At 35.2% G+C, this 14568-nt stretch overlaps 1 protein-coding gene across 26 annotated transcripts in view; it reads left to right on the top strand.

Annotated features, from left to right (window-relative positions):
• Positions 1-12390, top strand: part of MBNL1 (muscleblind like splicing regulator 1) — a 222165-nt gene extending 209775 nt beyond the window's left edge. For 19 of the 26 annotated variants that reach the window (XM_088839780.1, XM_088839691.1, XM_088839750.1 and 16 more), the window contains 4 exons: positions 2407-2442; positions 3136-3230; positions 6242-6316; positions 8980-12390. In XM_088839780.1, the coding sequence (XP_088695906.1) occupies positions 2407-2442; positions 3136-3230; positions 6242-6298 (188 nt within the window). In that variant the 3' untranslated portion in view covers positions 6299-6316; positions 8980-12390. The remainder of the gene's footprint in view (positions 1-2406; positions 2443-3135; positions 3231-6241; positions 6317-8979) is intronic. The other 7 variants (XM_088839697.1, XM_088839756.1, XM_088839710.1 and 4 more) reach the window with 3 other exon arrangements.
• The last annotated feature ends 2178 nt before the right edge of the window (positions 12391-14568 follow it).

The following is a 14568-nucleotide window of genomic DNA, read 5'->3' as shown; positions in this document are numbered from 1 at the left end:
CTTTCAGTTCTAAATGATAGAGTTTTTAGTTCTAAATGATATAGAGTGTTTTTAGAAGACTTTAAATAAACTTTTTACACCTAAATAGGCTTGAATTACCACATCTAAATGCAAACCTCCAACAAAGTCTCTATAGGTTTTTTCCCTCTCTACTTTTTTCCCTTATCCTTGAACTGATTTGAACTACACATACATGTCACTGGTAAACTACTTTCCTAGTTGTATTTTCTGCATCTTCATACAGATTAACTTAACATTTCAATTTAAAAATCATGTAATTAACATCTTGCATTCCTCAGAAGCACACCATTCTGCTCTGCAAATACCTTCATAGGGTAAATTTGAAATTGACAAAGACATTCACTTAAATTTTGCTTTACGCTGAAAATTGAAGAAAAAATTTTAATTGGCTATTTATGCAATCATTATTCATAAATCAACCAATCTGATGTAAAGATGGATTTTACGGTCATTTCAAAAGTGATTTTTTATTTCGGTAAGTGGGTCCTACAGCATTATGTCTTCATATTTGTGAGTTACTGCACCCTGGCTAGTATTTTCATTGCTGCCTTATGTTTATTTGCTGCAAATCCCTCTCAAAACTGTGTGCATTGGTTTTAATGGTAATGAGGAAGATAGCTCAAACTGAAATTCAAATCCTAAAAGCTTTAGGGTTTTAGAGAGATAGGATAAGGTTAACTCATTTTCAGCATGTGCAGCCTTCCTTATGCATGGGATGAAACATAGTAGACAAATCGCAGCATAATAATACATAATAAATTTAAAACTTACAACCTGGACAGTATTTAAAACGAATATTTCTCAAATTCCACATTATTCTTTTTCATTCATCTTTCATCCATTCTTTCCCAGTCTTCTGACCCAACTGTTGGAGGATAATCATTTCATAGGATCTAGGATATTAAAGTTTGCTTGCTCTACTGTCTCAAATTACTGTCTCGGTTATCACTGGTTTGTTTTTGTTGTCTTCCACAAGGCTTTGACTCAGTAGTGATAGCAAATGACAGAGATCTTCAAGTGTCTTAATAAATAATGCCTATCAGTGTAAAAGTACTCCACCTGAGAGAATGCCTCCCTAGCACTCTTCCCGAGTTTAATCTTTGATCATTGCGCCCACAGTCTTAATTGTGATAACAATCTATTGCAGCTGTTACAAGGATGCCAGTGAAGTAATTTGTGCTTCTCAATGGCAGCTTTGTTTTGTAGGGCCATCTCTGACAAGACGCAATTGGCAGATTTTTTCTAACAAATGTTCATCCCAGATGCTGCTAGTATTTAAATAGGATGTGCCAAGATTTAGATGGAAATATAAAATCATTTGATATTTTAAAACCTAGGAGTCTAAAATAATCTCATAGAAAGAACAGTAATTCAGTTTATGGGAAAGTGCCCTGTGCTTGGTAAAATAAGGTAGATTTTCCAATGTTTATATGGCAAAGAGAACAGGTACTATCTGTGTAATACTGATTTTAACGTTGTGGTGGAGCCATTGTGAACATCACTGCCAACACCCCCTATGCAATGTACATATCTTCATTATCCCCCATTCAGGGTTTTTATTGAATCTAATTAACCATTTTTGAATGTGAAATTTCATAGAACACTTTCCGTTCTGAGAAGTCCTAAAGGTTTAAAACAGCAAGGGAAACCAGTCTGCTTTCTCAGATACCTTCTAAGTAAACCAGTTCGAGACTTTAAGAAAGCGTGTCCCATCTAAATGTTTTCTGTACATTTAAATTCCAAACTAAGGCAGTGCAGAAGTTCAGTTTCTCCTTATGCCTTATTTATACTGCTTTGTATCCCTCCAAATAAAATTCCTGTATGGTTGATCACAACCCCTTCCATTTCTACGTGGTTGCTGCTACATTGAATAGGGAAATAAATAGAACTAAGGGAATGAAATGAGTGCTTTGGTTTCATTACATTGTTAAGTCAGTTCTGTGCATTGACTTATTTAGCATCTTAGTAAATTTCTCTTAATTATTTAACATGTGCTCTATTCATATGTTAAAAAGTCAGAAATAGCAAAGCCACCAGATGGCCAGTAACCAGATTAAAACAAAACAAATTGCAGTATTATTTTTAAAAGAATTAAGCAGGTTTCCATTTTTTAAAAAATTAACTTTTATTTATAGGCAGCAATTAAGAGAAACAAAGTGTACCAGCACACAGTTAAACTGGCTTTTATTCTTCACTTGAGACTAGTTCTAATTGATCACTATGCTATTGTATGATTTGATTGTGCTGACAGTTACATGCCACTGTTCCCATAATAACAATTTTTCTTCTTTGTTCAAATGAATTTCCTAATTACACGTGTGATGGGATGTTTTAATTCTTTTCCCTTTTCAAATCCACCTTCCTGTTGCAATGCATGATGGGCAGGCTCAATATTGTGCATGACACCCGCTACAAGTGTTGGTAGGTGCCAGCTTTGTTTCTTGATTATCTTAAACCTATGGTGCACCTCACAGCCCCTCAAAATCCACTGCTAAGTTTAACTTTTATCTATTGGGCAAGTCCATTTCCTTTTTACTAACACCTGTCAATTAAATGCCATTTTTCTATTTAATTGACATGGACTCACATAAATGTTTTCTTTACACACAAGTTTCCTTTAGTCACCTTTGGTGGATTTTGATTGGACTATGAGTTCTGGTGTGTAAAAAAAAAAAAACTATCTCATAAAAGTAATATTTTGTGTATTTTTATAATAGTAAATAATAAAACATACTTTTATTCAAAAACAGATAATTGTATATATGAAGTAAATATCTGTATTTTGACTTAGATTTTGAATGTCTAACTATGAATACTATATAAAATTCTTGGTTTTGACTTAGCAAATTAAGCCTGTTTGTGTCAATTTTCTTGATTTGATGGTAACAAGCTTTTTTTCCCCTTTTTTTTCTCTTTCATCCCCCTTCCCCCTCTCTCCTTGGAATGTTGTCCTGCTTTGCGCTGTGATTGCATGTCACTCGCTGGTGATGATGTCCCGTCACATGGCTTACTGCTGTGATAAATACCATGCCCAATTATCTCCTCCATGTTGCCATGGTTTCCATATTGCTACACTCTTCTGTATGTTTGCTTATATGATTTTCCCTCCGAAAGTTCCCATGGTGCACGGTGCTACGCCAGCCACTGTGTCCGCAGCAACAACATCTGCCACAAGTGTTCCCTTCGCTGCAACAGCCACAGCCAACCAGGTTTGCTAATTTACAGCTTTGTTTCTTAAAAACCAACTCTAATAGGGCTCAATCCAACAGCCCTTACGCACGTGGATTTCCCATTGAGGTCAGTGGGGAATCGTGTGTCCGTGAGGGCTGTAGAGGGTGCTTTAATAGCATGGGGTTTCAAAGATACCTCTTGTTGGCCTACACATTCTTTCTATGATGAGCAGCAGAATGCTTTAATGCCATTTATAAGTGCTCCAAAGTTGTCGCAGCTCCATTTCTAAAGCTACTAAAATGATATTTACACAAGCAATTCTCAGTTGGTCTCAAATCAAAATCATGCAGGTATTTTGACCAGTCGAAATTATATCAGGTAGTGTATACAGATGTTGAACTACAGTGCTGTACACCTGAAACTTATATAATAACAAGTAATTTTAAAAATATAGGTGATTTTAAGGATTTTGTTATAAGCATTGGAGATATAGATATATATCTATAGTTTCTTGCCTAAATTCTTAATAAAAAGCAAAATATTTAAACATGCTATATATGCCACAAACAATCACTCTTGTAAATAGTTTGTTATAAATTCATTAGTTTTATATGATAAGTGGATTGCATACTCAAAATAAGTTAAAATAAGTAAGTTTTCAAGTTTTGATTCTCAATGATTTAAGTGAAAAAATAAAATTCCTAAGTGCTTTTATTTCTGTAGCTACTCAGCATAAATGTTAGAGGGTTATGAAGGAAAAAAGAAGGTACCAAGTATAGCAATTAGAGTCATTGTGTTCCATACAAGCTTATGGAGTGACAAATACACAGGGTTTTTTTGTTAAGTAAAAGGAATATGTTTCAGAAATTTAAATTTCATAATGTAATTATTCAAAAGAAAATAATTATTAAAATATTTAAAATTTAAAATCTGCATAGATTCAGCCAGCATTTTTAGCTCCTATTTAAAATTATAGTCTAGAAAATACTGGTTGAAACAAAATCAAATTTATGTAAAGTAGTTTTTGGCTTGAAAGTATAGATAGGTTTGTTATGAAAACTAGTTCAATATGGTTATCAGATATGAAATATCTAGAGTCCAATCAAATTTCAGATAATTCACAGACCAAGTTAAATGTAACCAAATGTATCTCAAAAAAAAAAAAAAAACCTAAACAGTATCAGATGGGAATCAGTGTATTGCCCCTTTGGGAAAAGAAGACCAATTAAATGCCATTTGAATTTGCAGTTATCACTATAAGGAGGAGCCAGCTTTGTTTTTACAGTACACTATGTACCATTGAAGAACTATAAGTATAGTCATTAAAAACTTTCAAAAGCAGCATGCCAAAATGGATGTATTTTAAAGTTTCAGACAAGCTTTAAACATTTCTTGGCAAAGAATCATTAGTTTTTCTGAAGTTTGTCAAAATAGCCTTGGATTTTTGCTAACACATCAGACTCATTTACAAGAATGCTAGATTGTGCGTATGTGGCATGTTAGTGATCTATGGCAGTAATTTCTTAATGGATTCAATACAGTCCATTTATGGTGCAGATCAGCGATGCTGAACTCTCTTGTGTGTACCACGTATGACTATAGAATTGCTGGTGTAAGCAGAACTACAGCAAAGCAAATTTCAACATGCCCTTGGCCACCTTGGTTGTAGGGGACACTTTACTTTTTGCATTGTGCTGTGACCATTTCATGCATAATCTTGGGTCTTCATACTGTTTGACAACCAGAAGAAAGAAAAGGGAATGGATATATATATACACACATATATTATATCTACATATACATACATATGTATATGCCTACAGTACATTAGCGATGCTGGAAATAGCTGATGCCACAAAATGCAGCCTGCATGCATGCAGAAGTTTATAGCTGGCCCTTCATCTGCATCGATTGGTGTTGAAGGTCCTTGGTATGTTTCGACAGCCCCATCCTTGATGCTTCTACACTGTTGGGTGCAACATCCTGTCCTGCAGCAGCAGGAAAAATGGTATGAGAAGCTTCATTATGCTTGGAGCACATTTTCGTGCCATTTGCCAGTGCTGTAAAATTGTGTAAAGATGTCAGCTGAGAAATGGAAATAAAATAGAGACATACTAATTTACACTCCAGACTGTGGATTGTAATACGTTGAGTTAGTTAGTCTAGGACATCTAGATGGAAACAGCAACAAAATACCTTCATGTATGCAATTTCACTCTTCTCCCATCAACCTTGCTGAAGTGAGATTAGTGCCAGTTTAGAGATGAAGAAACCTAAGTATAGAGTAATGAAGTGCTTTGCTCACGTTTACACACCCAGAAATGGGTCACTAGGGGTTGAACCTGTGCTGGGTTGCCTCTCCCAGTATAGCAGTCATCATTCTGGGTAGAGGAGAATTGGGCTACAAATTGGAAGATGTTGGCTGTTGGGATGATTGAAACAAGTCACCTCTATATTGGTTCCTTATTGTGTTTTCTGTCAAGTTTTGTAATTTTCTTGCCCATTTAAAATGCAATAAAATGTGCAGTCAGGATCAGGAATATGTTCTGAAGTAGACTTACATGCTTTTATCCGGTTCTTTTGAAATACTCCTTTATAATTATTACCTGGTATTTTTAACTTGGAAAAAAATGTTAGATACCATAAGTTGAATGAAAATGTAGAAATCGGTTGCACAAAAATAGGCAAGACATTGCCTACTTTGCTTTCTAGAATACTGAATAACTGAAACCACAGGTGCGTGTGTGTAGGCCAACAAAAAGGGCTTCTTTCAATTACTGCTCTGCATGAATTTTTGATAGTTTTACTTCTCTTACTTCCTAAAAACCGATAACATTTATAGAATAGTATTTAACACAGAGATCTTAAACAATGAGTTGCTACTTTGGCATTAAGTTTACATTAACTTACTATTATGTTGATCAGATAAGGACTGTCACCTCACAGCTGAATTTCACTTTCTTAAAAAATTTAATATTAAGATGTTTTCATCTCTTGGTTGTTGGCTTGCTTGCATGGATCATTCATTAAATAATTTTTTATTTGCTAGATACCCATAATATCTGCCGAACATCTGACTAGCCACAAGTATGTTACCCAGATGTAGAATTTTCATCACTAAACAGTAAGTTCATTATGTAATATTGAGTGTATATTTGTGGTGTTGTTTTTTTTTTAAGATAACAATTGTGTAATGCACTTAAGAAAATTTTGCAGAATTTCAAAAAAAATGTATTTGTATTGAACTTACAATTTTATCTTAATGGGTTATGAGGAATTTTAATGTATGAATTTATAAGAAATAGGCTAATGTCATTTAAATATGCGTTATACTGAGGATATATACATTTTTAAAAATTTTGTACTAGAAATAAGCACAATTGTGAAGGGAAAATACAGCTTAAAACTAAATAGAAAGTGTAGATCAGGGACTGGCAAGCTTTTTCTTCAAAGATGAGATAGTAAATACTTTTGGTTGTGTGGGCCATAGAGCTCCTCTGCCGATGTAGCATGAAAGCAGCCAGAGACAGTGTGTAAATGAAAGGGTGTGCTGTGTCCCAATTAAACTTTATTGGTGGTGCTAGTAGCAGAGAACCCACCTACCAATGCAGGAGGCATAAGAGACACAGGTTAGATCTCTGGGCTGGGAAGATCCCCTGGAGGAGGGAATGGCAACCCACTCCAGTTTTCTTGCCTGGAAAATCCCATGGACCAAGGAGTGTGGTGGGCTATGGATCATAAGGTCACAAAATGTTGGACACACACAAAAATAGGCAGTAGGCAGGATTTAGCTTACAGGCAACAGTTTGCTGATCCCTGGTATAGGTCAGCATTTATTTTATTCAAAAATTGTCTTGCTAAATCCTAAACGAGAACATGTACCCAGTTTACACCATGATTCACCACATCAGGGTCATTAGAATATAAAGAGCCTGATTTAAATATACTCACGCATTCATATATGCACACACATACACACTCATGCACACATCTACCTGGATATTTGCTCAAATAGTTTGAAAGTCTCGTGGTTTCCTTTCAGACACATTGACTTGCAAAGATGACCATGTTTCATCCTTTTAGAGCATGTTTTATTCTTCCACATTCATTCAAGTTGTCTACTTGCTCAGAGTTATATTAGGTATTGCTTTTTATATTTAAGAAGAGCTACAACACTTAAAACTGAATCTGGTAAATAAGATGGGTGATCATTCTTTCTTTGTTGCTTCCTTTCATTCATTTATCTGTGCATTAACACATTTATAAATGATTTTTTGTGTTAGCTACTGTGTGTTAGTTACCAGGTCGATGAAAAGATCGACAGTCAATGAGATGATGATGTAAATTTTAGCACTCTTCATTAAAATAAGAGAGCTTTGAACAAATTCCTCTAGGAACAAAGATGAAGGAGCAGCTCTTCCTAACTGAGTCAGAAATTAAGTTAATTTGGACAGTGAAAGTTGATGTAGAGAGAAAGGAGATATCAGAGCCTTATAGAAGAAGGGACAGGATGTTGAATCAGGAGATGGTGTTAGGGAACCAGTTCAGAGGCCCTTGTAATAATAATCCATAGGAAGAGCTTGTCAAAGGATGAACTCATACAGGAGAAGAAGACAGACACGACTTGAAAATAAGGAATGATAAACTGAGTCTGAGGTGCACTACCAAAGACATGCTGCAATCATGAGTTAAATCACTGAAACTGATTTCTGTTTCATAAGCTCTCTCGATGCAGTTCTGATAATAAGGTTTATTATTCTGTACAGTATAATAGTACATCACTTTGTAATACGTTGGTTTGGAAGTAGAGTTCTTCTTTTGACATGTTAAAAGAAAATTTCAAGCTTTTATGGTCAGTTGGGTATGTATATACATAAACAAGTTCTGTTTCTTAGCAATAATCCAGGTTTAGAAAAAAAAGATACAGAATGGCTGTGGAGTTCATCAGATAGCAAAACAGTAGATTTGTCAGTATTGAAACTTGAGCTCTTTAAGGTTCTGTTTATTTAACAAATACTTATACATTTTCATGAGAAGCTGCAATATTTAAACTGGTTTTTGAGTGGAGCAGAATGATCATTTTTTAAATTCTCAAGTTGTATGCTAAAGCATGGTTGAATATGTAAAGATTCTATGGGAACAAATTTCATGTAACAGCTGGAATTATTAAGTCACAAGTACATTGTAATATCAGTTCAACCTCAGTTTGTCAGGAGCATAAGGAATGATTTTTCTTTTTCTTGCCGTTAGAAAAAATCCAAACTGTAAATTATCCAAAGCAGTCACTTAGAGTATCATCATTTTTTTTTTTTTTGCAAACACATACTGTGCTAATCAAGCATCCACACAGAGCAAATTGTTTTTAATAGGACTGTTGCATGGATTTTGATTTTGTGGGCCAAATCATTACTTCTGAAACCTATTAAACTTTAGAAAGAAGTAAAGTGAGTTGTAAACTCTGTCCCACAATGATAGTGCTAAAAAGAGCTTTTCTGTATTATGCCCCTTGATTTTGCAAATGTATTTTATACTTTAAGCTGTGTATTGGCTGATATTTGTTCAGAGACTACAATTTTATGAAGCTGTGTCATTTTATTCTCAAAGAGACAATAAACACATTTTGGTCCTTTGTACCTGCGATGTGTTTTTTGTTTTTACATGAAGGTGCTGCCATTCCCGTGTTCACTCCTTAAACCAAGAAATACAATTTTCATGTTGAATGTGTATGGGATACTGCTGTTAGATATTGTCTGTTTTAACAGAAGTTTATCTCTTTTTCCCTTGTAGATCGTACTAAAGAGGAAAGGACAGTGTGCTTGGTTAGAGTAAAGGACGAGGTCATTAGCCATATTGTATATACCGTCAAGCAACCACACACAAAAACCCCTCAGCCACAAGTCATCCACATACTGCATGTTAACCAGAAGAAAAGACAACATGGAAACCCACTGCACACTGTTGCCTATACACTTTGTACATTTAATTGATATTTGTGCTGAGGTGATACTCCTGTCTAAAAGAACAACATTGTCTTTCTTTTCTAGCACAGAGTGATGCATTCAAATATGCAGACCTAATTAGTTTCCTATATATTCATGCCATCTTGAAAAGACAGACTATGGTGTAACCATGATTCTATTATGTATTGGTACGTCTGTAGACCAAGATATAATTTTTTAAAAATAAGTTTATTTCTTTCAAGGTTTACAAATAACAAAGGTGCACCTTGTATTTAAAATTGCCATTATAGATGAGAGCGTGCATGCACAGTCATTTTTGTTTGAGTAATATTTTTAATGTAATAGATTTTAAGATGTGGTGAGGGAGGGATCTGACAGAGATGAATGTGCCAAGCAAAACCACAACTGTGTATCTTTTAAAGCACATCATGGCTTTAAGTACCATGTTGTTAAGGATTCTCATGAAGTGCCATAGACTGTACATCAAATTAGAGTATTATTTCTTCAGTGTTATTGTTTTCAGAGCCACATTTTGTTGCTTATTTGCTAGTACTAATCAGTCAAAGGGCACCATTCTTTTTTTTTTTGGAAACCAAAGCTGTCTCAGAAATGGCCGATTTAACTTTACAGTAACAAAATAGACAGCACAACACAGACTCTCTCAATACAGATAAACTTACACATACTGGAGGTTATATATAATAGATATATATAAAAATTATTTTAATGCATTGTAGTGTAATATTTATGCCTACTATACTGTATAACATGTTATTCAAAAGGGATATGCCATTTCTGAGACACGATAACAAAAAAAGTTTGAGGAAATTATTTTGCTTCTATTTATAGCTCTGTCAAAAGTCAAAAGACTCTAAATGCTTTGCAAAAATGGTTTCACATTTGCTTAAATGCTTCATCACAGTCACATTTAAAATAGTGACTCTAAACAAAGAAGAAAGCAGCACTGTCATCAGATGCATGATAAACCAAAATATGAAAATGGGAAATGTTTAATTAACCTAGTCATTGGGTGGGTTAAGTACATGGGTGAATTTTATATGTGATTTGTTTTGTTTTGTTTTGTTCAGATTTACTGCTTATAGCCTTAGAAAGCCTTTTACAAATTAAGAAAAAATAGATGTGCATTCAGTTTTTAAGAATGGATTCATCCAAAGGAATTCCTTTTTTGTGGTTTGGATGTTGCAGCTAGTAAAGGATATTTTTGCTCTGTTCAGCAGTTCTAAAAATTGCTGAAGTAGGGGCCAGGTCACTGGTAGTTCTAGTATGGAATGGGAGAAGTGAAAGTTCAGTTCTAGAACTTTCCATACTTCCAAGTTTACTGCAAGTTTTTATGCTTGAGAGAGATGCTTTCTAATATAAGACTGATGTGTTGATTTTACTGATTGTACTGTACATCTATTAAAGCCTTAGATTATTACATTACGGGTTGGAACCCATACCAATGTAATTTCAATCGTGTTAAGAGAGTAATGGTGACTCCACATGTTATTGTAGTTAGTTACATTATAGAATATTACTTATTTTTCTTGTTAAAGTGTAGTTTTTCATTTCCTACATTTATTAGATTTCATTTTCTATTAACAATTGAATACCATTTCAGTTTATAGACTCTTGTTTTAGTAGATTTTACCGAAGAACTTTTCAAAATACAAAAAAAAAGTAGTTTTTTCCTTCATAACATACTCAGTTTTGAATTACATGTAGTGTCATATGAATATTCGTATTGTTAACTAAATGATTTATATTTTACTGATTTAATATTAAAAGTGTAAGAATGTCAGTCATTGTTAGTTCTTGTCTAGTTTTCATTAAAGAACAAAGATCTTTTATATGGATATCTTATAAATATATAATCATTGCTAAGTAAGAAGTTAAGTTGTTGCTATCGCAACAATCCTGGCAGACAATTGAGTAATATTTTGATGATTTATTTTGTTTGTAATTAGTTATTATAAGAAGATCTAGATCCTAGATATTAGAATAAAATTTATTTTCTACTGTATCCATTTCAAATGTTAAAGTATTGTTTAATATTTTTGAAATCCCTGAATATCAGGCCTTGTTATAAATAAGCTGCATAATCAATAAATAGAACAAGGGACTTTTTGTTGATAATCCAAATACTCAAAGTTTACGTAATGAGAATTATAGCGTGTGTGCAAACTCTTGAGGGTTGATTATGCTGCAATTTAGCATGTTGGAACGTCTAGAGAGAAGGTTGACTTTTTGCACTTCTGTATATAGTCAAAAGAGAGAAACCTGTATAATAGTAAGATCTTATTTTGAATAAAAACGTCTATAATTACAAGGAGTTTTGTTAAGGCTAATAAAATGACAGACTGAGCAAAATTGCTTGCAAAAGTGGCACAGAGTTAGCACTCCATACCCCTTCAAACATGTTGCTTTGCTTTTTTGTGGACAGCTTGTAGTTTGCCAGGATTTTTTCAGCTGGAAAGATATGCCATCCTTCCAAGATCTCATGACTGACAAAAACTCCATTGGGCCAAATCTGCCTGAAGATCATTACCAAAAATAGCAGGTCCTTCAACCATTAAGGTGAAATCATGGATCAGATATTCCTTACATTTTTCAAAAACTACTGCATGTTTAAAACTTCAACAAAACAACAAAAAAAGAGAGAGAAAGAACTATACTAAGGACATATACTATTCAAATCAGTTTCTGCCAATTTCAGTGGTTTACTGTTCACAAAAAAAAAAGAAAAAAAATCTTCAAAACAAGTATTGACTTTCACAAAATTTCAACCATAAACAGGCAAACCAAACAGCACACCGTAGCTATAGTTGTTATGTGATTGTTTTTTAATTGCTGTAGGAGCCTGTTCTTTCAGCAGGTGAAAAAGATAAAACACAGTTCAATTTTCACGGTTTTAATTTTCAACTCAGAAGCACTCAAAAAAGCAAATGTGATAATGGGCACTTGTTTACTGAATTAGTGTATCCAGCCTTCACTCCAGCTGGTTATAATGTTGCACTTATCAGCAACCCTACACTTTCATCTGCTGAAAGGACAGGTGTGCTTGGTTTTACTATTATGTAATCACAACTTACTTTCTGCTTGTAGTTGCTTAAAATTATGTATTTTGTCTTGGGCTGCAATTTGTTTTATGCTTATTTTATTATTACTGCAGTAGTTGACTTTGCTGTATGGAAAAATAAAGTGAAATTGCCCTAATAAAACTTCTCTTTCTTAAGTATGTTTGTGTACCTGAGATTGAAGTGTTATTATTTTTGCGCGTTTCATGTATTCATGCGTGTCTGTCTTGACAAACATAATGATATGGAAATTCATCGTCAGGTGTTAACTGATGACAAGTGGGGCCTTGACTCTCCTCCCCACTAGTCTCATGCCCAGGGGGAAAATCTGAATCATATATTGCCACCCACTGCCCAGTGCTTTTGAACAATCTTTTTCTCCTTTCCTCTGACACTTTAAGTGCTGTTTGATGTATTTTAGGTGCAGGAGGGGAGAACTCTTAAGGGGAAATAAAGAAATTCTCTATCGATTCTGAATCACAGTCTTTCTGTAAATGAAATTTTATTTGCCTAACTAACCCAGGAGACTGGCACTGGAAATCGGTCAATCTGAGAGAATATTTTAATAATGGAATAATAACTTGATTCAGAGGGATAAACATTTATGCACACACACAGCTGATACACAGGCCGTGAGATGACTCACTCTTGAATGTTTGTGTTTGTGTGTGTGTGTGTGTGCGTGTGTGAGAGAGCTTTTTAAGTGGTGAATTAAAAATTCAGTTGAGGTGAGACCTGGTCTCCCATATGGCTTTGCATTTTTCAATTTTCACAGATAGTGAAAGCCAAAGTTCCAATGTGAAGAAATTTGCTCATTCATTGAGTGCTCCTTTGTGTGACTGTGGTACTTGGTATTTGGTCAGGGATGGCAAACTCTCCTCTGTAGTTAATGCTTGTTTTCTAAAACTTACTGCAGTAGAAATAAGTGCATTCAGTTCAGTTCAGTTCAGTCGCTCAGTCATGTCTGACTCTTTGTGACCTCATGAATCACAGCACACCAGGCCTCCCTGTCCATCACCAACTCTTGGAGTTCACTCAAACTCATGTCCATTGAGTCGGTGATGCCATCCAGCCATCTCATTCTCTGTCGTCCCCTTCTCCTCCCGCCCCCAATCCTTCCCAGCATCAGAGTCTTTTTCCAGTGAGTCAACTTTTCGCATGAAGTGGCCAAAGTATTGGAGCTTCAGCTTTAGCATCAGTCCTTCCAATGAACACCCAGGACTGATCTCCTTTAGAATGGACTGGTTGGACCTCCTTGCAGTCCAAGGGACTCTCAAGAGTCTTCTCCAACACCATAGTTCAAAAGCATCAATTCTTCGGCGATCAGCTTTCTTCACAGTCCAACTCTCACATTCATACATGAGCACTGGAATTAATACAGTTCTGTTATGGGTTGAGTTTTGCATAGCATTTCTGTTCTTTTCAGTGGACTCAACTAATCCAAGCTACTCAAGACAGTACCTGCCCTGGGGTGACTATCTAAAGCAGGGGTTCACAACCTTTTTGAGTAACATCAAAACGTCTAGCTCCTCTCCAGTTAGTGAGAGTACTTTTGGGTATCTTTTAATTGAAAAAATACAGTAACAAAAAGCCATTGTACTATTTTAACTAATCACAAATCATATACATGCATCTGAAAATTGGTAATTTGAGATACTCATTCTCCAGGCAATGCTTATTGTTCAGAAGGAATTATTACTGCATCAACCACTAGGGGTCCTCACCTCACAGGATGGGACCCTGTCTCAGACGTCTAGTTTCGTATTTCATTACAGACCCTGGACATTCGTGGAGTTTACACTTTGGAATGACCCTGAAGTTCAGTGATGATCTAAATTTTACTGACGCACACCTTCATACAGGAAATAGCCACTTAACATGTCAGCAAACCTGTGGGACAGTCGGCAATGAGATTTTGCTATTTTTTTTACTCCATTCACTGATGAGTCTGATGCAGTCACCTTACTATTTGAAATAGTCTACTATATATTCTGGAGAAAAGTGTTATTATTCAAGATTTGGACACTTTTGACAGAACATATCCATTTAAAGTATTCAAAGTCTGTTGCATAACATCATGAAGAGATACAAAAATGAGAAAATGTAGAGATTTAAATGTTAAAGGATTTGTTTTGACCTCTCTTGACCTTTCAAAACAACACTGGGCCTTGTTGAAGTGACTCTAAAGTGGCCTTGGGCCATGACTGGCCCATGGCTCAGCCTCCAGCACATGGTCCTCCCATGGCTGCTCCCTGCTATGCAGCACTTGGGGTGGGCAGTAAATCTGAAGCTACTTTCAGATTGTGGCTGTGTGAGGCCACGCAGGGCCACAGCTTGCC

This window comes from Moschus berezovskii, chromosome 1 (assembly GCF_049115385.1).
Source record: "Moschus berezovskii isolate FMDL1 chromosome 1, NW_MosBer_1.0, whole genome shotgun sequence".
Taxonomy (NCBI): domain Eukaryota; kingdom Metazoa; phylum Chordata; class Mammalia; order Artiodactyla; family Moschidae; genus Moschus; species Moschus berezovskii.
The sequence above is the reverse complement of the archived record's forward strand: the minus strand, read 5'-3'. Positions and strand labels throughout refer to the sequence as shown.